At 51.3% G+C, this 25,353-nt stretch overlaps 1 protein-coding gene across 2 annotated transcripts in view; it reads left to right on the forward strand.

The window, feature by feature from the left end:
- The window catches only part of LOC125447910 (rho GTPase-activating protein 25-like), a 53,102-nt gene extending 28,365 nt beyond the window's left edge, over positions 1-24,737 (forward strand). For both annotated transcript variants that reach the window (XM_059641082.1, XM_059641083.1), the window contains exons 4-11: positions 2,074-2,202; positions 4,129-4,336; positions 7,719-7,851; positions 9,974-10,047; positions 11,060-11,185; positions 13,081-13,249; positions 15,154-15,692; positions 22,990-24,737. In XM_059641082.1, the coding sequence (XP_059497065.1) occupies positions 2,074-2,202; positions 4,129-4,336; positions 7,719-7,851; positions 9,974-10,047; positions 11,060-11,185; positions 13,081-13,249; positions 15,154-15,692; positions 22,990-23,185 (1,574 nt within the window). In that variant the 3' untranslated portion in view covers positions 23,186-24,737. The remainder of the gene's footprint in view (positions 1-2,073; positions 2,203-4,128; positions 4,337-7,718; positions 7,852-9,973; positions 10,048-11,059; positions 11,186-13,080; positions 13,250-15,153; positions 15,693-22,989) is intronic.
- Positions 24,738-25,353: the final 616 nt, after the last annotated feature.

Genomic DNA, 25,353 nt, shown 5'->3' on the forward strand with positions numbered 1-25,353 from the left:
TTGATACGGTGCCACACAGGAGGCTGCGAAATAAGATAAGGGCCCATGGTGTTAGGGGCAAGGTACTGGCATGGGTAGAGGATTGGATGACTGACAGAAGCCAGAGAGTGGGGATAAAGTGGTGTTTTTCAGGATGGCAGCAGGTGGTGGGTGGATTTCTACAGGGGTCAATGTAGGGACCACAACTTTTCACGTTATACATTAATGACCTGGACGAAGGAACTGACAGCATTGTCGCTAAGTTTGTGGGTGATACACAGATAGGTCGAGGAGCGTAGTTTTGAGGAAGCCAGGAGGCTGCAGAAGGACTTGGACAGGCTCGGAGAGTGGGCAAAGAAGTGGCAAAGGGAATACAATGTGGGAAAGTGTGAGGCTAAGCAGTTTGGTAGGAAGTATAGAGGAATAGACTATTTTCTAAATGGGGAAAGGATTTGGAAGTCTGAAGCACACAGGGACTTAGGGGCCCTAGTTCAGGATTCTCTTAAGATTAACATGCAGGTTCATTTGGTGGTTAGGGAAGCAATGTAATGTTAGCAATTCATTTCAAGAGAGCCCTAGAATCCAAAAGCAGGGATGTAGTGCTGAGGCTGTAGAAGGCCCTGATCAGTCCATGTTTGGAATATTGTGAGCAGTAATGGGCCTTGTGTCTCAGGAAGGATGTGCTGGTGTTGGAGAGGGCCCAGAGGAGGTTCACATGAATAATCCTGATGATGTAGGGCTTGTCATGTGATGAGTGGTTGAAGATTCTGGGTCTGTACTCATTGGAATTGAGAAGGATGAGGGGGAGTCTCATTGAACCTTACGGAATACTGAAAGGCCTGGATAGAGTGGATGTGGAGAAGAAGTTTCTGCTAGTGGGAGAGACTCAGACCCAAGTGCACAGCCTCAGAGTAAAGCAATGACCCTTTAGAACTGAGATGAGGAGGAATTTCTTCAACCAGAGGATGGTGTGTCAGTGGAACTCATGCTACAGAACGGCCAAATTATTGAGTGTATTTAAGACAGAGGTAGATACATTTGTGATTGGTAAGAGAATCAATGTTTACGGGGAGCAGACAAGAGAATGAGGTTTTGAAACAGATCAGCCATGATTGAATGACAGAGCAGACTCAATGGGCTGAATGGCCTGATTCTGGCCTATATTTTATTATCTTATGGTCTTAGAGGAACAGAAATAGGCCACTTGGCCCCTCAACTGCGTTCTGCCATTCAATATAATCCTAACCTGATCATCGAATTGAATACACTGATCCTGCCCTCCCCCCATATCCCATGATTCCTTTCAGTTACAAGTTCTTGAAAACACAATGTCGTGACCTCAGCTGTTTTCTGGACAGTGAATTCCACAGGCTCCCTATTCTCGGAGTGAATGCATTTCACACCATCTCAGTCTAAATGGTTTAGCCCTTATCCTCAAACGATGACCCCTGAATCTGGGCTCCTCCAGTCCTTCGGAAACGTCCTTCCTGTGCTTACCCTCACGATCATTCTTACTACCTTATAGCTTTCTTTGAGAGCCCCCTCTTCCTTCTGAACTCCAGCAAACACACTCTTAACCGACTCAATCTCTCCTTAGATGATAGATCCACCGTCCCAGGAATCAACTTGGTAAACATTCGCTGCACTCCCTCTACAGCAAGAACATCCTCCCCCCAGATAAGTAGTCCAAACCTCCACACTGTATTGCAGGTGTGGTCACACCAAAGCCCTGTGTAATTGCAGCAAGAAAGCTCCTCAGTTTGACCAGGGACTATGCCTGATATATGCAATACAGTTGTGTCATTGTTCCTCTGCTGATGGTACTGATGTAGCACGCTCCCCACTCTCAAGAAGCCACTTGCTATCACCTTAGCCACCTCCACGGCCTCTGTTATTTATATCTGCTGTTGAGAGGAATCTCTGATGACCTCAGACTGTCAGATGGCCATGGTGATGTGAATTGGTGTTGAGTAATTGTGACTATACAAGTGGATTAGGAGTTGGGCTGCCGATCTCAAATTGGTTGGAGGTTCAGTGCCAAAGGATTGAAAACCCTGCCGTTTGCTGACATTTTTCCTGTCTGGTTTCTCACAGTGGGCTATGGTGACCGGGAGAGGACAGGAAGTGCTCAGGAGTCCCACATGCTGATGGCCAATTCACAGAGCGAAATGGAAGATTGGGTGAAGGTGATTCGTCGGGCGATGGGAACACTGTCCAGTGGAGGTAACCAGACTATACTCTGGCACTTGCCTCGCATCTATCCTTGTCAATGCTGTATCCAGCTGCCCCTCAGTGTTTCGCACCAGTCTTAGGAAGTGAATGCATGTGGACTCACAGAGAGGGATGGCCATTCATGGGCTGTTGGGATCACTGGCTAGAATGCCATTTATAAACCATCACTCATGGCCCAGGGACAACTTGGGTGTCAACCACACCACTGTGGGACTGGAGTCACATGTAGACCCAGATTGAATGAGGATAGAAGATTTCCTTCCTTCAAGGAACCAGACTGGGTTTTTAATGGCAATGTTGTTGTCACCACTGGATCCAGCTGTCCAGATTTTTTTCTAAAAATTGAATTTGATTTTCCCCATCTGGCCAGGGTGGGATGCAAAGGCATGTCCCCCAATCAGGAACCTGGATTCCTCGGCCATTGACATGACAACAATGCTGCTGGTGCCCCATGTCCGTCATCCTGGATGGTAACTGAGGGGTTCTTTCCTGCAAAGCCCAGCAATGCAGTCGCCCTAGCCCAAGTACATAATAACTCCTCGCTGCCATCCTGGCACCCCCCAGCTCCCCACACTGCCCTGCCACCGTGTAGGATTTGGACAGTGCAAAACGGACAGAATAGAGTCCCTACAGTGTGGAAACAGGCCATTTGGCCTGACAAGTCCACACCAACCCTCCAAAGAGCATCCCAACCAGACTCATCCAACACACTATCCCTGCACTTCCCGTGGCTCTTCCACCCTAACCTGCACGTCTTTTGACTGTGGGAAGAAACCGGAGCACCTGGAGGAAACCCACGCAGACACGGGGAGACACCCAGAGTCACCCAAGGCTGGAATCGAACCCAGGTCCCTGGTGCTGTGAGGCTGCACTGCTAACCACTAAGCCACTATGCCACCCCTTTCTTCCAGGAATGTGCCAAAACTCTGATGTTGATCACCAGCTGGCAAGGGGCTTCACGAGATCCAAATGCAACTAGTCTGCTTCGGATTGGAGGATAGAAACAGGGAGGTGTTGCTGTAACTGTCCAAGGCACTAGTCAAACCCCAGCTGGGATCTTGTGAATAGTTTTTGGGCCCCTTATCGAAGGAAAGATCAGCAGGTGTTGGAAGGCAGTCCAGAGAAGGTTCGCTCAGCTGGTCCCGAGGATGGAGGGACTGTCTAATGAGGACGGGTTGAGTAGGTCGGGGTTTAGAGGAATGAGAGGGGACCTTATAGAAACAGACAAGATTCTGAGGGAAGGATTGACAGGGGAGATGCGGGGAGGGTGTTTCCATGTGGGTAGAGGGTCTGGGACCAGGGGTGTAATCTCAGAGAAAAGGGTCACCCATTTGAGACTGAGATTTGGAAGAATTTCTTCTCTCGAGGGGGAATGAATTCAGAAGGCCTGTTGAGGCTGGGTCATTAAATCCACCCAAGGCTGAGGTAGACAGGTGGACATGGGAGGGGATAATGCTCAGTGAGTTGAGTCTGACTGTTTGGAACCTACATGTCCTCAATTTAAGTTTGCGCAGTGGGATCCAATCTGGGCCTATCCATGACAACAGACAGTCACACACCATTCAGTGCTGGGTCTGGGTCTATTGTTTCCCTATCAAGAGTGAAGCCCTAGCTGAGTAATCAGGAGAATGTACCCACATCAATCTTACCAGGATCTGGGGTGCTGTACCTGAGAAATGGGATGGAAATAGATCTTATTGATAATTGGATCGGAGGGCTGAGCAGGTCCTTGAGGACGGTGAGAGAAGCACAATGGCTCTTTCCGAGAGCTGGCATGATCCTTTTGTGCTCCAGGGTTTGAATGTTTGGATGAACTCGAAAGGGGCCAAGTTGCATAAGAACGACCTCGGAGCATAAGCGCCAGGAAGTGTTCAGCTCACACCACCACTTTGACTCAAGCACTTCCTCTTCCTTCAGCCGTCTTTGGTCAACGCCTGGCAGAGACGGTGGCATACGAGCAGAAGTTTGGCCAGCACCTGGTGCCCATGGTGGTGGAGCAGTGTGCTGACTTCATTCGGAACTACGGGCTGAATGAAGAAGGGATCTTCCGCCTTCCAGGACAGGACAACCAAGTCAAAGAACTGAGAGATGCTTTCGACTCTGGGGAGAGGCCGACTTTTGACAGGTAGGCAGTTTGATATTTTCAAATGCTCACTCAGGCTGCTTCTAGTCTTCCAACTTGTTCAACAGACAGTCAAGGCCCCCCAAGTGGTTAATCTTCTCATAGACTGCTCAGTACCTGTTCCCTGATCTTCCTCTCTCTAAAATAAACCAGGACAAAACATACCTCTTCGAGCCACAGCATTGCCACCCGCTCCATGCCGTCAATCTCAAAGCAACCATCTGGTTAATGGCTCTGATGCCATCACGCAACTAGCATGACCTTGGAGAGACATGCGCTTCTGTTCCTGATGTCACAACGTAAATCTCCGTGAACGTCACCGCTTCATTACTCGGTGACACCTTCCATCTGGATCGCAGACAAAGGGTACCTCCTGTGTTTGTACAGGGCCCCACACACAAACTGCACAGGCCCTTCTCTGAACTTTCCACACTTTCCCCAAACAATCACTCCGGAAGGAATGGAGTGCACTTTTATCGGGAATCACGGCACCAAACTAGGACAGGGGGAAGCCATTGTGTGACCGCACTGGCTCTGTTATGTCGTGCCTGATTCCCAATTGCCTGCACGCCATTACTGTCCAATGGCAACTTGATGCTCCTCTTGAATGTCTCAATTAAATCCAACGTCAGCATGTCATTCTTCTTAATTCATCCAGAGGTCTCACTGAAGAGACCGCTAACTGAGGTAGAAGCTCACAGAGTTGAGGGAGCGTTACTGAACTGGCTGGGAAATTGGTTGAGTGGCAGACGATAGGAAATGGGGAGAATGGGATCTGTGTTAGCACCTCAATTATTCACATTCTTCAATAACAACTTGGAGAGTGGCATCGAAATCCATAAAATCCAGATTTGCTGATGACACAGAGTTAGGCGGCATTGTGGATAGCGTAGATAAAATTCCAAAGTGAGTTTGACGGGAAAAATCTGCGGAGGATAGTTTGATAGAGGCAAGCATTTTGGACTGAGAAAGGATAGATCACGGTACTTTCTAGATGAAGTTAAATACAGAGGAGGTCCAAAGAGACTTGGGGTTCAGATGCACAGATCTTTAAAACACCACGAAGAGGTGCAGAACGTAATCGAGATGGCTAATGGATTACTGGCCTTTATATCGAGACGACTAGAGTACAAGGAAGCAGATGTCGTATTTCATCATGGTTAGACCCCACTTGGAATACCGGGATCAGGTCTGGGAACCATGTCCTTCTCTAGAATTTCGAAGATTAAGGGGTGACCTGATCAAAGTCTCCAATTTATTAACTGGAAAAATCAGGAGAGATAAAGATAAACTATTTCCACTGGTTTGGGATTCTTGTACTAGGGGACGTAGTCTGACAATTAGGGCCAGAGCATTCGGGGAGATGTTAGGAAGCACTTTTACACTCAAAGGATGATAGAGGTTCGGAACGCTCTTCCACAAACACCAGTGGATGCAGGATCAGTTGTCATCTTTAATTCTGAAAGAGAGAAATGTTTGTTCAGCAAAGGTGTTAGGTATATGTGCCAAAGGCAGGCAGATGGAGTTAGACCACAGATCAACCATGATCTTATTGAAAACTGGAACCAGCATGAGGGGCTGAATGGCCTCCTCCTGTTCCTATGTTTCCTGATGGCATGGATAGAAAGAAATGGATGGACGGGAACAGAGCTATTGGTCCACAATCTGTCCCATATAATTATGATCCCTCGGGACTCACAATAGACAGATGCCTGGTGGGAGACAGGTCACCTGCAGGGAGCGATGAATAAACTCAGACTGAGGAAGACAGGAGCATTTGCAGGCAGTATCCTGCTCAGACTGAGCTCAGGAGACATGCAATAAACAGAAGCTGTCAGGAGAATCTTCACTTTGTCAACAGCACTGTCCCACAAACCTCTCAGCACGTGGGGTAAGCTGGTGGCAAACGTGAGACTTGAGGAACAGCAAGTGTGGAAACAGCAGGGACAGCAAAGGACAGGAGAGGGCAGGGAAGGTGTTTGGCAGATCCTGACCTTTACCTTGCTCCACCGGGCCATTATCCTCAAAAGACTCCCGTCACACCCCGGCTGTAACTACTTAATCTGAGCTCTTGCTCAGGGAGATGATCTGATGGAATTGCAGGGTCGGTAGAAAGGGCGTCTGAGCACTGATCTGCTGCAGAATGGGTTGGTTGGAGCGTATTCGCTTCAACCTGAGCACCAGGAGCTGGCTTCTGCCCTGTTCTGCTGAGTGGTGCTGTGGTCAGTCAGCAATGGTTGAGGAAGGTCAGGTGTAGCCTGCACTGCCCCTTAGATCTCTGTGCAATGCCTGTGCAGTGTTTCAGGGAAATATCATGTTTCCCCAGTGGGGAGATGTCTTAAACCCTGACTTCACAGGCACGGAAAGAGGCCATTCAGCCCATTGTAGCAGTTTGATTTCCCACACAGCCCTGCACATTATTTCCATCCAGAGAATCATTCAATGCCCTAATGCATTGCACACAAACAACAGCAAATAGTTAAAGACCTTTTCAATGCATTCTCCCCATTGTGTACAATTCTCAGCCTAAGGGCAGGGCAGTCACATCACTCTTCATTTCACCATCTTCTCCAGCATTCTCCCACCCCACCCCACCCCAGACAGAACGCAAACCAAAGTGATAAATTCATTTGAGAAAATGGCACTGGCCAGGCATGGCTAGCTTTGTTCCTGAGAGCAGGCGCGCACCCAATCCTGACTGAATCAGGGTCATGGGACATGGCTGGGTCAGTATCTATTGCCCCTTGAGAAGGTGGGGCTGAGCTGCCGTCTTGAACCGCTGCTGTCCATGTGCTGTAGGTTGACCCACAATGTCCCTTAGGGTGGGATTTCCAGGATTTTGACCCAGTGGAGGAACGGCGATATATTTCCAAGTCAGGATGGTGAGTGGCTGGGAGGAGAACTTGCAGGGGGTGGTGTTCCCATATATCTGCTGCCCTTGTCCTTCTAGATGGGAGTAGTGGTGGGTTTGGAAGGTGCTGTCTGAGGATCTCGGGTGAATTTCTGCAGGGCATCTTGTGGATAGTACACACTGCTGCTACTGAGTGTCGGTGGTGGAAGGAGTGAATTTTGAAGGTGGTGGAAGGGGAGTCAATCAGGCAGGATTAATGTTATTAATGTCAACTAACTTTCACATCATTCCCATTCAATCCAAATCATTTTGTCCAGTAATTCATTTGAAATTGAAATGTGGGTGATATGGGCATGATTTCCTTTTGTAATTGGAATCAAGAGGTGGTGGGGTGGCTACTGAACTCACCTGTGGAAAAGTCACAACACCTGTGGGATTATTTGTGAATGAATTCCTTTGAAGCCTTCCCTTTTCCTGCTGCCCTCTATCTCTTCATTGGGAGCTGAGATGCTGACACCTGGCTTTCTCTTCCAGGAACACTGATGTACACACTGTAGCCTCACTCTTTAAGCTGTACCTGAGAGAGCTCCCAGAACCAGTTGTCCCTTGGTCGCAGTATGAAGACTTCCTGGCCTGTAGCCAGCTCATGAACAGCGATGAGGAGCAGGTATGTTCCAATCCCTCAGAAATAATGGGAACTGCAGATGCTGGAGAATCCAAGATAATAAAGTGTGAAGCTGGATGAACACAGCAGGCCAAGCAGCATCTTAGGAGCAGGAAAGCTTGGCCTGCTGTGTTCATCCAGCTCTACATGTTCCAATCCCTGACCTGTACCTCTGTGTTGTGCAGTGTAATGTCAGTGGATGTACTGCGTGACAGTCAAAACTGAACCAAAGGTCACAGACTTGCTGCCAGAGGAAACCATTTGTGTTCAGAGAGAAGTTGAGATGACAGGAGGAGGGATGTTTCAGAGGGATGACAGGCTCTGATTCTGGGAGTAAAGAGAAACTAGGCTCAACTGTGTTCGGGACCTGGAAAGTCACAATTTGATGTCTCTGATAGATTACCATGGCTAGGGAAAGAGAAGCGTGGACCCTCGTGTGGCTCATTGTTGCAGCTTTATAAGAGTTTGGTTAGGCCACACTTAGACTATTGCGTTCAGGAAGGGTGTGGAGGCTGTAGAACAGGTTTACCAGGACGCTGCCCGGATTAGAGAGTAAGAGCCATAAGGAGAGGCTGAAAAAACTCAGGCTGTTTTCTCTGGGGCAGCGGAGGCTGAGGGGAGACTCGATAGAAATCTATCAAATTGTGACTTGCATAAATAGTGTTGACAGAATTTTTTTTTCCCCAGATTGGAAATGTCTCAGACTAGGGGATCATGCATTTAAGGTGAGAGGGGGAAAAGTTCAAAGGAGATGTGAGATGTTTTTACACAGAGAGTAGTGAGAGTCTGGAACACGCTGCCAGGGATGGTGATGGAAAGAGATACGGTAGGAACAATTAAGGGACTTATAGATATGCACATGGATATGCCTGGTATGGAGGGATATGGACCAAGGACTGGCAGAAGGGATTAGTTTAATTTGGCATCATGTTCAGCACAATATGGTGGGCTGAAGGGCCTGTTCCTGTGCTGTACTAGCCTATGTTCCTCCCACTGGACATCTGGCAGTACCTGTCACTGAAATTGTGCTTTGGGATCCTCCTCAGCACAGAAAATGTACCTCCCAGAGCCTTTTGGTAGGCACAGGGAAATGGTGCAGGTGTTTTAGCTAATGTGACAATGTCCTCCCCATCACACAAGAAATTGGGCATGGATGTGGTGGGATCCAACAGACATTTATTACAATGAAATATTATGTAGGGAGAAAGATAATGACATCCCTCAGGCACAGAAGTGTCCGGGCTAACATTGAGCGTCTGAGTTGAGAACAGAGGAGCATGTTTCCAGTGGAGTATCATGCTTCAAGTGGTCTGGGGTAAGATGGAGAATGATATCTGTCTGGCCTGAAGTCAAAAGCTATGATACAATGACAGTATCACAAGCATGGCTTTTAAAGGCATCCTGATATATGAGACATCGCACGGCAGGGGGTGCCTCATTGTACTGACCCAGTGAGATGTGAAGGAAGTTATGGGGCTAGCCACTGAATAGCTCTCTGCAGTCAACTGTAGGAAGCAGAACTTGAATGACAGCCAGGTCACCTTGAGGGACTCCATCCAGCAGAGAAGGCATAAGCAGCCTGTGGAGAAGGGGCATCGGACCCCGAAACACTAACTCTGCTATCTCTCTCTCTCTCTCTCAATGCTGCCAGACCTGCTATGTTCTGAAGAAGGGTCCAGACCCAAAACGTCAGCTTTCCTGCTCCTCTGATGCTGCTGGGCCTGCTGTGTTCATCCAACTCCACACCGTGTTGGCTCAGATTCTCCAGCATCGGCAGTTCCTACTGTCTCTCCAGCACTTTCTGTTTCTCTTTTAGCTTCCCAGAATCTGCAGATCTTTCGTTTTATATCGACATTATTTCATAGTCCCTGAGAAGCATGATTGGGATTGTAAAATTGATAAGCATCACATTTGAAGAGGAATGGGAATAAGGGAAGAGGTGTGGCCTGCAGGATACAGTGGTTCCCATCAGGACTGATTGTCAGACAATAGACACTGGACTGCGACGGTGAACAGAGGTTCAGAAGTTGCACCAGAAATCCTCTTTCAAATATTTGCTGTCGGGCTGGACAGAATGGACAGTGAGAAGAGACAAATCATCTGAATTGTGACTTTTTCTCCACAGGGGCAACAGGAAGTGATGAAACAGATTTCGTTTCTGCCTCAGGCGAACTATAACCTGCTCAGCTACATCTGCAGGTACTATTCCTCCATCCCACTGCTACCACCCCCACCCCCCCACCCCGTGCCATCAGAGACACTCACTGTGATCCCAGCCTCAGCCCCTCTACAGCTACTGCTGGGTCCTCAGAATAGATAGGACATTGCAAACCATGTGAGACAGGGATAAGGGAGTGGGACTGAGAGACAAGGAATCTGGGAGAAGGATAATACGGGGCTCGGGAGAGAGCAATGTGGATCATGTAAAAGCGGGTGTGAGCTCGGAGCACCAGGGGATGTTGGAATGGGAGTGGATGGAGTTGGATCAGAAGCAGGAAAAACATCAAGTTGGGAAGAAAGGGATGCCTGGCGTGAAGGGGTGGAAATTAATGGTTCAGGATTTCAAGACTTGACACTGTCTGAATGGACTAAGTATTAGTGTTTCCCTATCACAGGCCAGAAACTTGATGGAGTTCTGCACCGAGCAGTGTTGATCCTACTCATTCTAAACAGTCTGAAACTGGAGGAGCATGTGTTGTACATCCACTGGCAGTAATCATGTGAGGCTGAACTTTGGAACAGTATCTCAGGTGGTTCCCCAACATGGAACACTTGCTGGGTAACTCCCTAGGGAATGCTTAGGGTTCCCGTGAGCACAGTGCAGAGGAATTACGTACCATCACCATCACGAGAGAAGTGGAGCTAAAGCCAGACAAAGACCCCCTGGTCCCCCTGGCAGGGATCCTAAAAGCGATAGCTGCAGAGAGAGTGGATACACTGGTTGCAATGTTTCAAACACTGGGGGAGAACATTGATTCAGCTGGAACTTTCAAACAGAAAATGGGATAAAGGCTGAAGGTGTTTTAAAAAAAAAATCAGATATGGGGGAAGAGCTAGCATGGCATGGAGGGGTGCAGTGGCATCTGTGTTGTTGTCTCACATTGGCACACACGTTCAGCCCTGGTGCTGTTCTCTGCAAAAACCATTTTGAGGGCGATTGGTTCCCGAAGCTCGCAGAGTGAATGTTTATTTCGTTTTGTTCCCCGGGCAGGTTTCTGTATGAGGTCCAGCTCAGCTCCAAGATCAATAAAATGAGTGTGGACAATCTGGCAACTGTTATCGGGGTGAATCTCCTCAGACCCAAACTCGAAGATCCTGTGGCCATCATGAGAGGCAAGTCTGGGTCTGGTGGGTGACCAGAGGCCAGACCAAATTCTTGCTCACCTGTCACATCTCTGGTTTGTGTGGTTCTTGGGACAGGGCCTGGAGACCAATACGAGATGCTGCAGTGGGCCACTGCGTCTGCTACTTCAGGGTGGGATACGTCGTTGCGGAGAGAGGCTGACACATCAAAGTGCCAACTCTGCATTACTGTGATGGCAGGTCAGAGGCTCAGAGCCTGAGGCCAGGCCAATGACTCCCCGAAGGCCCTCACCATCAACAGGGGCCCAACCCAGGACCATTTATCAAATACTGTCCACTGGGCCTGGAAGGTTTCAGCTTCAACAGGACACTCACCGTCATCTGCTTAATTAGCACCAGAATCCACAAGCATCCACTCCCTCTACAAATAACATTCAGTAGCTGCTGCAGTGTGTACTATCGACAAGATGCACTGCAGAAATTCACCAAAGATCCTCAAACAGCATCTTCCAAACCCACAACACTTCCATCCAGAAGGACAGGGGCAGCAGACATATGGGAACATCACCGCCCTGCAAGTTCCCCTACAAGCCCCTCACCATCCTGACTTGGAAATATATAGTTCCTTCACTGTCAGTGTGTCAAAAGTCTGGAATTCCCTCCCATTGTGGGTCTACCTACAACATGCAGACCTCAGTGGTTCGAGAAAGCAGCTCACCCCCACCTTCTCAACTGGCAACTGGGGAACGGTCAACAAATTAGAACATAGAACAGTGCAGGCCCTTCAGCCCACAATGTTGTGCTGACCTGTTATCCTACTAAGATCAAACCAAGCTGCGTACCCTACATTATACTATTGTCCATGTGCCTATCCAAGAGTCGTTTAAACTCTCTAATATATCTGATTCCACTACCACTGCCAGCAGCTCATTGCCCGCTCCCACCGCTTGGACCCACGCCCTTTGACAGAATGAGAAATACTGGAGCTATCCCTGGAGGAGATTACCTGTTCTGCCCTCATGTGTGACCATGTTACACTGAGTAAAAGGTTGAGAAACGCTCCAGTTGTGTGGCTTCACAAGACAGCTGGCAGGATCAGGGCAGCACACGCGACATGTTCTGGATGATACAGGTGCACATTAACTGATGAGGTCGGGCTAACTTGCAGCTCGAGCTTGCAGTATTGAGACTTTAGGCTGGTGTAGATAAGTGCGCCTGGACTGTTCCTTCTTTGCAATGCTCATGTTGCTTGTACACATTTGGTACAAACATGGGGCTTGCAAATGTTCCATTCAAACCTGGAGCAATATCAGTCGGAAACGGGATGTCGGTTGGGGTGGGGTGGGGTGGGGTGGGGGTTGTTGGGCGCGGTGCCTGGGGGGTGGCAGGGGACAGGCAGTGTCCGGGGAACTGCTGGGAGGAAGCAGCAGCCAGATTTCAGATCCCAATCCTGATCCACAGTGAGCTGATGCCCGGCATTGATGCCATGGAATTGGCGAAGCTGGAGGCTGGAGCAATGCCCTGCGGTGAAAGCTGATGCCCCAGGGCGGGGATGGTGAGGACTGCTGGCCGGAAACTTGCTCAATGCATCTTTGAGGGAGCACAGAGAAGTGTCGCTGTTTACGCCAGGCCTGGCCAACAACTGAGGATGCTCGACTGATTCCAGCAGCAGACTGTGGCCGAGGGCAGAACTGGAAGGGTGTGAGGAGAGGGTTGGAGGTGAGCGGGTGATATAGTTTTGAGCTGAGGTCAGTGTGGGGCTTGAAGGGCATTTTGCATCTGGTGGAGCTGCGTGGGCATTTACCCCCCATTGTCGCTGTCAGTGTCAGAGCTCACATGGTGGGAAAGTGCTGCTGACTACATGCTAAAGCTCAATTGGACAATAACCAGGCCCTCTCTCTGTGTTTTTCTCTCTTTGGAGACAGGGAGCCCACAGATCCAGAAGCTGATGACTGTTCTGATCAGCAAACATGATGAGCTGTTCCCAAAATACAAGGACAAGCCTCCTTCCCCCTCCTTGAGAACAAGCGCCCAGCGCAGCATGGTGGGTTGGGGTGCTGTGGACCCACTAACTGGAACGACAGCAAGAACACACAAGGTGAGGGTCAGCAGCCGAGCTGAGTGTCTGACTCCAGGCTCTCTGAATCACCAGTGCTGCAGCTCACCCTGGGCCAATTTCCTTCCATCCCACTTCCAGCCCACCGCGACTCATCAGATGGCTCTTCCTGTCTCATCCCAGGACAGCCAAGGCCTCACTTTGAAGAGGCACCCTCCTAGGATGGGGAGTGAAGTGGGGAAGTTTCAGCGAAGTCATTTGGAGACCAGAGATTTGGACACAGCACCGTCCATGTTTCCCCAGGGAACTGAGGGCTGACAGAACTGAGAGCTCTCTGAGATGTTCGTGGGATTGGGGTTGGATACAGAGTGACGTGGGGACAGAGTCAGGGTGCGAGTGGGTTACAAAGTGAGGTGGGGGCAGAGTGATCTGGGGTGGTGTACAGAGTGGGGACAAAGTCAGGGTGGGGTTGGGGTACAGCATGAGACAGGGGTACAGAGTGAGGGTGGGGTGGGCTACTGAGTAGGGTGGGGTTGGGGGACAGAGCAAGGTTGGGGATGGGATACAGAGTGAGGCAGGGAGTACAGAGTGAGGTTTAGGGGTACAGAGTGAGGTGGGTATGGGGTACATACTGAGGTGATGTGGGGGACAGAGTGAGATGGAGGTGGGGGATACAGCGAGGCAGCATGGGGCCAGAAGGAGGCAGGGTTGGGGGTCAGAATGAGGTGGGCTGGGGTACAGTTTGAGATGGGGGGGTGTAACAGAGTGAGATGGGGGTGGGGTACAGCATAAGGCAGGGGGTACAGAGTGAGGTGGGGGTGTTACAGAGTGAGGTTAGGGCGGGGTACAGCATGAGGCAGAGGGTACAGAGTAAGGCAGGGTGGGGTGTGCTGGGGTGAGAGGTTTTGTGATTTACCATAAACACAGATGTGTGCATATTGGGTGTGATCTGCAATCACTTTCCGTGACAGCACTTAGATCATCTTCATGCAGCATCAGTGGTGACCTGGGGAGCTGTGAGAGACAGCTGATATCTGCTGTGTGCTACATTGTCTGGAACAGCGCTGCAGGAACACATAGAGCAACTGCCCCAGGCTGCAGCCATCAGCACTCTCGACTGAGTGTGGAAGAGCCTGTGGGCTGTGTTTCAAGAAACATAGCTGGCCTATCTGTGGGGAGAAAGCAGAGTGCGTGTTTCAGGACCAGTTCTGAGGAAGGGTCACTGGAACCGAAATGTTAACTCTGTTTCTCTCACCTCTCCACAGATGCCATCAGACCTGCTGAGTTTCTGTTTCTGTTTCAGATCTCCAATGTCTGTAGTCCTTTGTTTTTTTTAATGTCCTGGCCTCAATGTTATAGAAACATAGAAAATACAAGCAGGAGTAGCCATTCGGCCCTTCGAGCCTGCCCTGCCATTCAGTATGATCATAGTAGATCATCCAATTCAGTCCTCTGTTCCTGCTTTCTCCCCATACCCTTCAATCCCTTTAGCCCTGAGAACTATATCTAATGCCTTCTTGAAAATATTCAATGTTTTGCCCTCAACTGCTATCTGCGGGTGAGAATTCCACAGGCTCACCGCTCTCTGGGTGAAGACGTTTCTCCCCATGTCAATCCTAAGTGATGTATTCCATGTCCTTAATCTATGACCCCCTGGATCTGAACTCCCCACACTTCGGGAGCATCTGTCCTGCATTTCCCCTGTCCAGTCCTGTTAGGATTTTGGAGGTTTCTATGGGATCCCTCCAAGTTCCTGTGTGTGGGATCTTGCTGTGCACAAATCAGTTGCTGTGTCTCCAACATGATAGTAGTGACTTACACAACGCACAATGCTTCAATGATGATCAGGGGCTCTGGGATTTGTTAGGATATTACTACAGAAATGCAGGTCTGTCCCTCCATGGGCATCACTGGGAATATTGACAGGAATATCTTTCCATGCACAGACCAGCCCCCAGGATGAGCGTGATCTGAGCAAGGCGGAGGACCAATTGGAAAACTGGAATGATAGTCCCCGGAAAAGAACACAAACTCTCCCGGTGCAGAAATGTGCAGGAGCGTCCAATGGTTCAGAGGTTAGCCTATCCAGTGCAGAGCTCTGGAAATGGTCAAAGACTTCCCAGCTCAGGAACGGCCAGGAGCTTCTCACTGAAAGGCACAGGCACAGTTTCTCCCAGGATACCCGGCAAGAGGAGGCTTCCTGTCAGTTCCAGCTCTCCCCTCCCAGCGATGTCCCAATCCCAGCAGCAGCCAGTGCGGGTAATTCTCAGGATCAGGAGCGTCGGGGCTGTCGGCTGGCAGCCACCTCACCCGGTGAGGAAACCCAGAGCCATCAGCCCGGACACTCCACTCCAAACCTCACCGAGCTGGAGAGCCAAGGGGAAGGCCAGGGAATAGTGAACATCGGAGAGCTCGGGACGGAGCTTGACAAACTGAGGAAGGACTTCGACGGCAAGAGGAAGGAATATGAGGAGAGAATTCAGAGGTCAGTGTCGAACACACAAGGCGACGATGCTTCTGTGGGGGACCTTGGGGCTGTCACGGTGGTGTTGGAGTGGGTGGGGATGGATTAAGTCAGGAACTGCAGACAGAAGATGAGACATGAAACAGGGAGCTCAACAGACTGGGCAAGGCTTGGGGTTGACTTGGAGAGAATTTCCTGCAGAACAGTACAGTTCAGGAACAAGGCTTTCGGCCCATGACGTTGTGGCAGAAATGGGCTCAAAAGTAAAGCAGAAGTAAGGAACAGGAATCCGCCTTTTCAGATTACAGCCTTTCCTTCCCAATTGGCTTTCAGAAAACAGCAAAATCTCCCCACGAGACAAACTGGAACCTTGGGCCAATTGGAAGTCAAAGTGGACCTGACAGCTTCAAAGGACAAACCATTTTCTGACAAACCAGAGGATTCCACAATCCATCCCAGCGAGCGTGGAACAGTGAGACTTCCTTCTGGGCTACTGTAATCCACTCAGCCTCCAATACTCACCTGGTGTCTCTGGAATGGCACCGTCAGGGAGGGCTGTCCCCAACTCAATGCATTTCCTACAAAAAGGGGTTTTAAAGATGTGAAAAACAAAAGCACTCCCCCAGAACTGAAAACCCAAAGAAAAAACTGAATAACCACAGTTGGGAGCCCTTGGTGGGACAGGCCAGCACCCGTGCGGGAGAGAGACAGAGAGTGAGAGACAGAGTGCCATATTTTAGCACAGCACCTTTCCATCAGATCTCAGAAAAGTTAGAAGCGTGACAGGCTGGGTCGGGCAAGGGGAAGAAGTGACGGGGTGTAGCGGTCAAGAGATTGAAAGTTGGGATCAAGGGAATTGCAAAGTGGATATCAGCATTGTTTTGCCCCAGTGCTAATCCATTTGATGCTGGAAGACAGAGCTCTTGCAAGCAACAAGTGAAAGCATGTGGAAGCCTCCAAATGTTAATAATTGGTCCAGGATAACAAAGTGTGAAGCTGGATGAACACAGCAGGCCAAGCAGCATCTCAGGAGCACAAAAGCTGACGTTTTGGGCCCAAGCCATTCATCAGAGAGGATTTTGTGCTCCTGAGATGTGCTTGGCCTGCTGTGTTCATCCAGCTTCACACTTTGTTATCTTGGATTCTCCAGCATCTGCAGTTCCCATTATTTCTGACACAATAATTGGTCCAGCAGTGCTTCTAACCCTTGTTTAAGATCAGTTCGCTCAGCTCTGCTGCAGGGTGACACTCTCAAACTCCCAAACCAGCCATGGGCACCATGAAGGGCCGCTTCACTGTGAGGGATGGTAATGCTCAGGCTAATTTCACCGCCAGATGCCTCTGTCTCACAAAATAGATTGGGTGAGACACAGAGCTCTCATTGCTCCTCCCATGTGTGTTACACTGACCCAGTGAGACACCATACTCCTGCGCCTGTGTGTTACACTGAACCAGTCAGAGCCCCTGCTCGTTCCCCTGTGTGTTACACTGACAATTTGAGACACCATGCTCCTGCTCCTGTGTGTTACACTGGCCCAGTCAGACACCCTGCTCCTGCCCCTGTGTGTTACACTGACCCAGTCAGACACCCTGCTCCTGCCCCTGTGTGTTACACTGACACTGTGAGACACCATGCTCCTGCCCCTGTGTGTTACACTGACGCTGTGAGACACCCTGCTGCTGCCCCTGTGCCTTGCACTGACACAGTCAGACACCCTATCCCTGCCCCTGTGTGTTACACTGACCCAGTCAGACACCCTGCTCCTGCCCCTGTGTGTTACACTGACACAGTCAGACACCATGCTCCTGCCCCAGTTTCTGACACTGACCCAGTCGGACACCCTGCTCCTGCCCCTGTGTGTTACACTGACCAGGTCAGGCACCCTGCCCCTGCCCCTGTGTGTTGAACTGACCAGGTCAGGCACCCTGCCCCTGCCCCTGTGTGTTACACTGACACAGTCAGACACCCTGCTCCTGCCCTGTGTGTTACACTGACCCTCTGAGACACGCTGCCCCTGCCCCTGTGTGTTACATTGACAAAGTCAGACATCCTGCCCCTGCCGCTGTGTGTTACACTGGCACAGTGAGACACCCTGTTTCTGTCCCTGTGTGTTACACTGACACAGTCAGACCTGCTGCTCCCGACCCTGTGTGTTACACTGACCCAGTCAGACCCCGTCCTCCTGACCCTGTGTGTTACACTGACCCAGTCAGATCCCCTGCTCCTGACCCTGTGTGTCACACTGACCCAGTCAGACCCCCTGGTCCTGCCCCTGTGTGTCACACTGACCCAGTCAGACACTCTGCACCTGCCCCTGTGTTTTACACTGACCCAGTCAGACACCCTGCTCCTGCCCCTGTGTGTTGCAAGGACACAGTGAGACACCCTGCTCTTGCCCCTGTGTGTTACACTGACACAATTAGAACCCTCTGCCCCTGCCCCTTACACTGACCCAGTCAGACACCCTGCTCCTGCCCCTGTCTGTTACGCTGACACAGTCAGACACCCTGCTGCTGCCCGTGTGTGTTACACTGACCATCTGAGACACACTGCCCCTGCCGCTGTGTGTTACACTGGCACAGTGAGACACCCTGCTCCTGTCCCTGTGTGTTACAATGACCCGGTCAGACACCCTGCTCCTGTCCCTGTGTGTTACACTAACACAGTCAGACCCCCTGCGCCTGTCCCTGTGTGTTACACTGACACAGTCAGACCCCCTGCTCATTACCCTGTGTGTTACACTGAAGCAGCCAGACCCTCTGCTCCCAACCCTGTGTGTTACACTGACACAGTCAGACCGCCTGCTCCTGCCCCTGTGTGTTACACAGACCCAGTCAGACCCCGTCCACCTGACCCTGTGTGTTACACTGACCCAGTCAGATCCCCTCCTCCTGACCCTGTGTCACACGAACCCAGTCAGACCCCCTGCCCGTGTGTACACTGACCCAGTCGGACACCCTGCTCCTGCCCTGTGTGTTACAAGGACACAGTGAGACACCCTGCACTTGCCCCTGTATGTTACACTGACAAAATCAGACCCCCTGCCCCTGCCCCCCGTGTGTTACACTGACGCAGACAGACACCCTGCTCCTGCCCCTGTGTAATACACTGACCCAGTCAGACACCCTGTCGCTGCCCCTGTGTGTTACACTGACACAGTCAGACACCCTGTCCCTGCCTCTGTGTGTTACACTGACCCAGTCAGACACCCTGCACCTGCCCCTGTTTGTTACACTGACACAGTCAGACACCATTCTCCAGCCCCTCTGTCTGACACTGACCCAGTCGGACACCCTGCTCCTGCCCCTGTGTGTTATACTGACCAGGTCAGGCACCCTGGTCCTGCCCCAGTGTGTTACACTGACACAGTCAGACAACATCATCCTGCGCCTGTGTATTACACTGACAGTCAGACACCCTGCTCCTGCCCCTGTCTGTTACACTGACCCAGTCAGACACCGTGCTCCGGCCCCTGTGTGTTACACTGACCCACTGAGACACCCTGCTCATGCCCCATTGTTACACTGACACAGTCAGACAACATCGTCTCGCCCCTGTGTGTTACACTGACACAGTCAGACACCCTGCTCCTGCCCCTGTGTGTTACACTGACACAGTCAGTCACCCTGCTCCTGCACTGTGTGTTACACTGACCCACTGAGACACCCTGCCCCTGCCCCTGTGTGTTACACTGGCACAGTGAGACTCTCTGCTCCTGTCTCTGTGTGTTACAATGACCCAGTCAGACACCCTGCTGCTGTCCCTGTGAATTACACTGACACAGTCAGACACCCTGCTCCTGCCCCTGTGTTTTACACTCACCCAGTCAGACACCCTGCTCCTGCCCCTGTGTTTTACACTCACCCAGTCAGACACTCTGCTCCTGCCCCTGTGTGTTACACTGTCACAGTCAGACACCCTGCTCCTGCCCTGTGTGTTACACTGACCCAGTCAGACACCCTGCTCGTGCCCGTGTGTGTTACACTGACACAGTGAGACACCCTGTTCCTGTCCCTGTGTGTTACAATGACCCAGTCAGACACCCTGCTCCTGTCCCTGTGTGTTACACTGACACAGTCAGACCCCCTGCTCATTCCCTTGTGTGTTACATTGACACAGTCAGACCCCCTGCTCATTCCCCTGTGTGTTACACTGACACGGCCAGACCCTCTGGTCCTGTCCCTGTGTGTTACACTGACACAGTCAGACCCCCTGCTCCTGTCCCTGTGTGTTAAACAGACACAGACAGACACTCTGCTCCTGCCCCTGTGTGTCACACTGACCCAGTCAGACACTCTGCTCCTGCCCCTGTGTAATACACTGACCCAGTCAGACACCCTGCTCCTGCCCCTGTGTGTTACAAGGACACAGTGAGACACCCTGCTCCTGCCACTGTGTAATACACTGACCCAGTCAGACACCCTGCTCCCTCCCCTGTGTGTTACACTGACCCAGTCAGACACCCTGCTCCTGTCCCTGTGCGTTACAGTGACCCAGTCAGACACCCTGCTCCTGCCCCTGTGTGTGACACTGACCCAGTCAGACACTCTGCTCCTGCCCCTGTGTAATACACTGACCCAGTCAGACACCCTGCTCCTGCCCCTGTGTGTTACAAGGACACAGTGAGACACCCTGCTCCTGCCACTGTGTAATACACTGACGCTGTGAGACACCCTGCTGCTGCCCCTGTGCCTTGCACTGACACAGTCAGACACCCTATCCCTGCCCCTGTGTGTTACACTGACCCAGTCAGACACCCTGCTCCTGCCCCTGTGTGTTACACTGACACAGTCAGACACCATGTTCCTGCCCCAGTTTCTGACACTGACCCAGTCGGACACCCTGCTCCTGCCCCTGTGTGTGACACTGACCCAGTCAACACCCTGCTCCTGCCACTGTGTAATACACTGACCCAGTCAGACACCCTGCTCCTGCTCCTGTGTGTCACACTGACCCAGTCAGACACCCTGCTCCTGCCCCTGTGTGTGACACTGACCCAGTCAGACACCCTGCTCCTGCCACTGTGTAATACACTGACCCAGTCAGACACCCTGCTCCTGACCCTGTGTGTCACACTGACCCAGTCAGACACCCTGCTCCTGCCCCTGTGTGTCACACTGACCCAGTCAGACACTCTGCACCTGCCCCTGTGTTTTACACTGACCCAGTCAGACCCCCTGGTCCTGCCCCTGTGTGTAATACACTGACCCAGTCAGACACCCTGCTCCTGCCCCTGTGTGTTACACTGACCCAGTCAGACACCCTGTCTCTGCCACTGTGTAATACACTGACCCAGTCAGACACCCTGCTCCTGCCCCTGTGTGTTACACTGACCCAGTCAGACACCCTGCCCCTGTCCCTGTGCGTTACAGTGACCCAGTCAGACACCCTGCTCCTGTCCCTGTGCGTTACAGTGACACAGTCAGACCCACTCCTCCTGCCCCTGTGTGTTACAGTGACCCAGTCAGACACCCTGCTCCTGCCCCTGTGCGTTACAGTGACCCAGTCAGACCCCCTGCTCCTGCCCCTGTGTGTTACACTGACCCAGTCAGACACTCTGCTCCTGCCCCTGTGTGTGACACTGACCCAGTCAGACACCCTGCTCCTGTCCCTGTGCGTTACAGTGACACAGTCAGACCCACTCCTCCTGCCCCTGTGTGTTACACTGACCCAGAGCAACACCCTGCTCCTGCCCCTGTGTGTTACACTGACCCAGTCAGACACTCTGCTCCTGCCCCTGTGTTGCACTGACACAGTGAGTATCCCTGCTCCCTCCCCTGTGTTACACTGACACAGTGAGTATCCCTGCTCCCTCCCCTGTGTGTTACACTGACACAGTCAGACACCCTGCTCCTGCCCCTGTGTGTTACACTGACACAGTCAGACACCCTGCTCCTGCCCCTGTGTGTTATACTGACCCAGTCAGACACCCTGCTCCTGCCCCTGTGTGTTACACTGACCCAGAGCAACACCCTGCTCCTGCCCCTGTGTATTACACTGACCCAGTCAGACACCCTGCTGCTGCCCCTGTGTGTTACACTGACCCAGTCAACACCCTGCTCCTGCCCCTGTGTAATACACTGACCCAGTCAGACACCCTGCTCCTGCCCCTGTGTGTTACACTGACCCAGTCAGACACCCTGCTCCTGCCCCTGTGTGTTACTCTAACCCGGTCAGACACCATGCTCCCGCCCCTGTGTGATGAAAGGACAAACTCAGACACCCTGCCCCTGGTCCCGGTATGTCACACTGACCCAGTCAGAAAGGCTGCCCCTGCCCCTGTATATTACACTGACCCAGTCAGACACACCTGCTCCTGCCCCTCTGTGTTACATTGACCCAGTCCGACTCCATGCTCCTGCCCCAGTGTGTTACACTGACGGAGTCAGACCTCCTGCTCCTGCCCCTGTGTGTTACATTGACACAGTCAGGCACCGTGGTCCTGCCCCTATGTTACACTGACCCAGTCAGACCTCCTGATCCTGCCCCTGTGTGTTACACTGACACAGTCAGACCCCCTGCTCATTCCCCTGTGTGTTCCACTGAAAAAGCCAGACCCACTGCTCATTTCCCTGTGTGTTACACTGACACAGTCAGACACCCTGCTCCTGCCCCTGTGTGTTACACTGACACAGTCAGACACTCTGCTCCTTCCCCTTTGTGTCACACTGATACAGTCAGACACCCTGCTCCTGCCCCTGTCTGTTACACTGACACCGTCCGACCCCCTGCTCCTGCCCCTGTGTGTTACACTGACACAGTCAGACAACATCATCCTGCGCCTGTGTATTACACTGACAGTCAGACACCCTGCTCCTGCCCCTGTCTGTTACACTGACCCAGTCAGACACCGTGCTCCGGCCCCTGTGTGTTACACTGACCCACTGAGACACCCTGCTCATGCCCCATTGTTACACTGGTCAGACAACGTCGTCTCGCCCCTGTGTGCTACACTGACACAGTCAGACACCCTGCTCCTGCCCCTGTCTGTTACACTGACCCAGTCAGACACCCTGCTCCTGCCCCTGTGTGTTACACTGACCCAGTCAGACACTCTGCTCCTGCCCCTGTGTTGCACTGACACAGTGAGTATCCCTGCTCCTGCCCTGTGTGTTACACTGACCCACTGAGACACCCTGCTCGTGCCCCAGTGTGTTACACTGACACAGTCCGACACCCTGCTCCTGCCCCTGTGTGTCACACTGACCCAGTCAGACACCCTGGCCCTGCCCCTGTGTGTTACACTGACCGAGTCAGGCACCCTGCTCTTGCCCCTGTGTCTTACACTGACCCGTCAATCCTGCTGTTGTTTTGCAGCCTCGAGAAGGAGAATTATGAAGTCTGGGCTAAAGTGGTACGATTGAGTGAACAGTTGGAGCTTGGCAAGAAGCAATGTGAAGCCTTGGAGATCCGGCTTCAGAATGCGAACAGGGCTCGCGAGGAGGCAGAGAAACGCAACCGGCTCCTTGAGCAGGAGCTCACCAACTTCTTTCAGAAAAACAAGGGAGAGTAACGTTCATTCCCGACAGCTTCCTGGAGTCCCTGTACTAGGACTAGACTGACTCATACACTCACATATGCACACAGACACACACCCACATACACGCAGTGACACACACACACACACACATACACACACTGACACACACAGACATACACACATACACGCACAGCTACACACACACCTACACTCAGACATACACACACACAAACCCCGACATACACACATACATAGACAGACACACACATCCGCACACAGACACATGCACAGACATCCGTGCACACACACACACGCATAGACACACACACACACACACACACACACACACATATATGCATTCCTGTAGCAGAGTTTTCGATACAGTTGACCTGACTGTGGAACTGAGGGACAAGGGAAGATCTGCGAGGCTCCCTCCACACTGAGTGAGTGGGGAAGGGCTAACAATACCCCCTGACAATGTGGTTGGCTGGTATCCAGCAGCAGACTGTCAATGACACGCTGTATGTGGAGGGCTATGTCCAACAGGCCGTCTGAATGAAAATGATGTTCCTCACCAGATTGGAGAAGGTGCAGTCTTTCTTGAATTCTTTGAGACCTGTCATGGTGAACAAGTCGTCAAGAACCTCATGGTACCTGGAATTGATGTCCCGTGTGAAGCCCTGGCCTGGTTTATCAGGATGGGAATGCCTCTCTTTGCTTTGTTGTACCTCACACCCGCGCCATAGCCAGTGCTGAGTGCGTCTGATCATTAATATCCCTTTTGGACATGTTCATGATGCTTGGGAGGCTGAAGCCCTCAGCTTCAGTGGGGCAGGGAGCTCTGGAAGTTCTCCATCCCTTGTTGTTTCTGAGTCTGTTGACTCACTGATGGAGATCATTTGCTCTCCAGGTGTATGGTAACCAAACCCATCTGTCACTGAGCCTCAGAACAGCCAGGGTTGCAAAGTACCTGTGAGACGGAGAATGGTGTGTCTGGATTCCCACATTCCCACATTGGCCGTGACTTGTGTCTGTAACATTGGCACTCCTTACACACTGCCACCTTGTGTACCCTGCAGGCTATGAGCTGCAGATGCTGAGGCGGGTTCTGACAATGCCCTGAGCGTGGACATTGCTGAAGCATGACTGTCTTGCCGTGGCCTGCGCTTGGACTGCATCGTTTGCTTTCAGTTAGTTTTATCAGCACATTGCCCTGATGCTGTGCTTCACTATCTCCTGATGACTCTGCTCTGTCTAATCCTGGATTGAGCTGTCAGCTAAATGCAGCTCAGTCTCTGTGAATGTATAAACAGACAGCAGCAGTATGACAATGAGACAGACACTGTCCGGTTCAAAACCAGTGACTTCTTCAAGGTACAGTCACAATCTTTGTGCCCTGCATACATTTCACAGGAACTCTGACCTTTTTTCCCCTTCTCCTCCTTTCTCCTCCCAGCATTGTGTATCTGTGACATGAAAGCTAGTGTCTCATAAAGACGACTTACAAATACTCATAGTTTGTGGCTGAACCGTAGTAATGTAAATATTGACTTTCATTGCTTTCGGAGAAAAAAACAGGGAGCGCAGAAGCATTGTGAAAATAAAGGTTTGCTTGTCTCCAAACGACTACCTTTTTCAAATTGTAGGATTCTGGTCCTATTTACATCGAGTCATAGAATCCCCACGGTGTGGAAGCAAGCCATTCGGCCCATCGAGTCCCACGAACCTGTCTGAAGAGCAACCCTTCCCCATCCCGGTAACCCCACGTTTCCCATGGCTAACTCACCTAGCCTGCACATCCCTGGACACTTTGGGGTAATTGAGCATGGCCAATCCTCCTAACCCACACATACTTGAACACCACAGTGCAATTACATTTTTTCTGAAGAACGGCCTAGGCCCGAAATGTCAGCTTTTCTGCTCATCTGATGCTGTTGGCCTGCTGTGTTCATCCAGCTCTATACCTTGTTATCTCATGGTGCAATTGAGTATGGCCAATCTAACTAACCTACACATCCCTGGACACCATGGTGTTATATAGTTCGGCCAATCCATCCTAACCTGCACACCTTTGGACTTGTCCTCGAGTGGCATGTCCTCACATGTTTAATCAATCTACACCTTCAATATATCTACATTCATCACCTCCGTTATTCCCTGTGATCAGGAGTTCCCCAGGTAGCCCTGAATGAAGAGGTCTC

The sequence above is a fragment of the Stegostoma tigrinum genome, chromosome 40, assembly GCF_030684315.1.
Source record: "Stegostoma tigrinum isolate sSteTig4 chromosome 40, sSteTig4.hap1, whole genome shotgun sequence".
Lineage (NCBI taxonomy): Eukaryota > Metazoa > Chordata > Chondrichthyes > Orectolobiformes > Stegostomatidae > Stegostoma > Stegostoma tigrinum.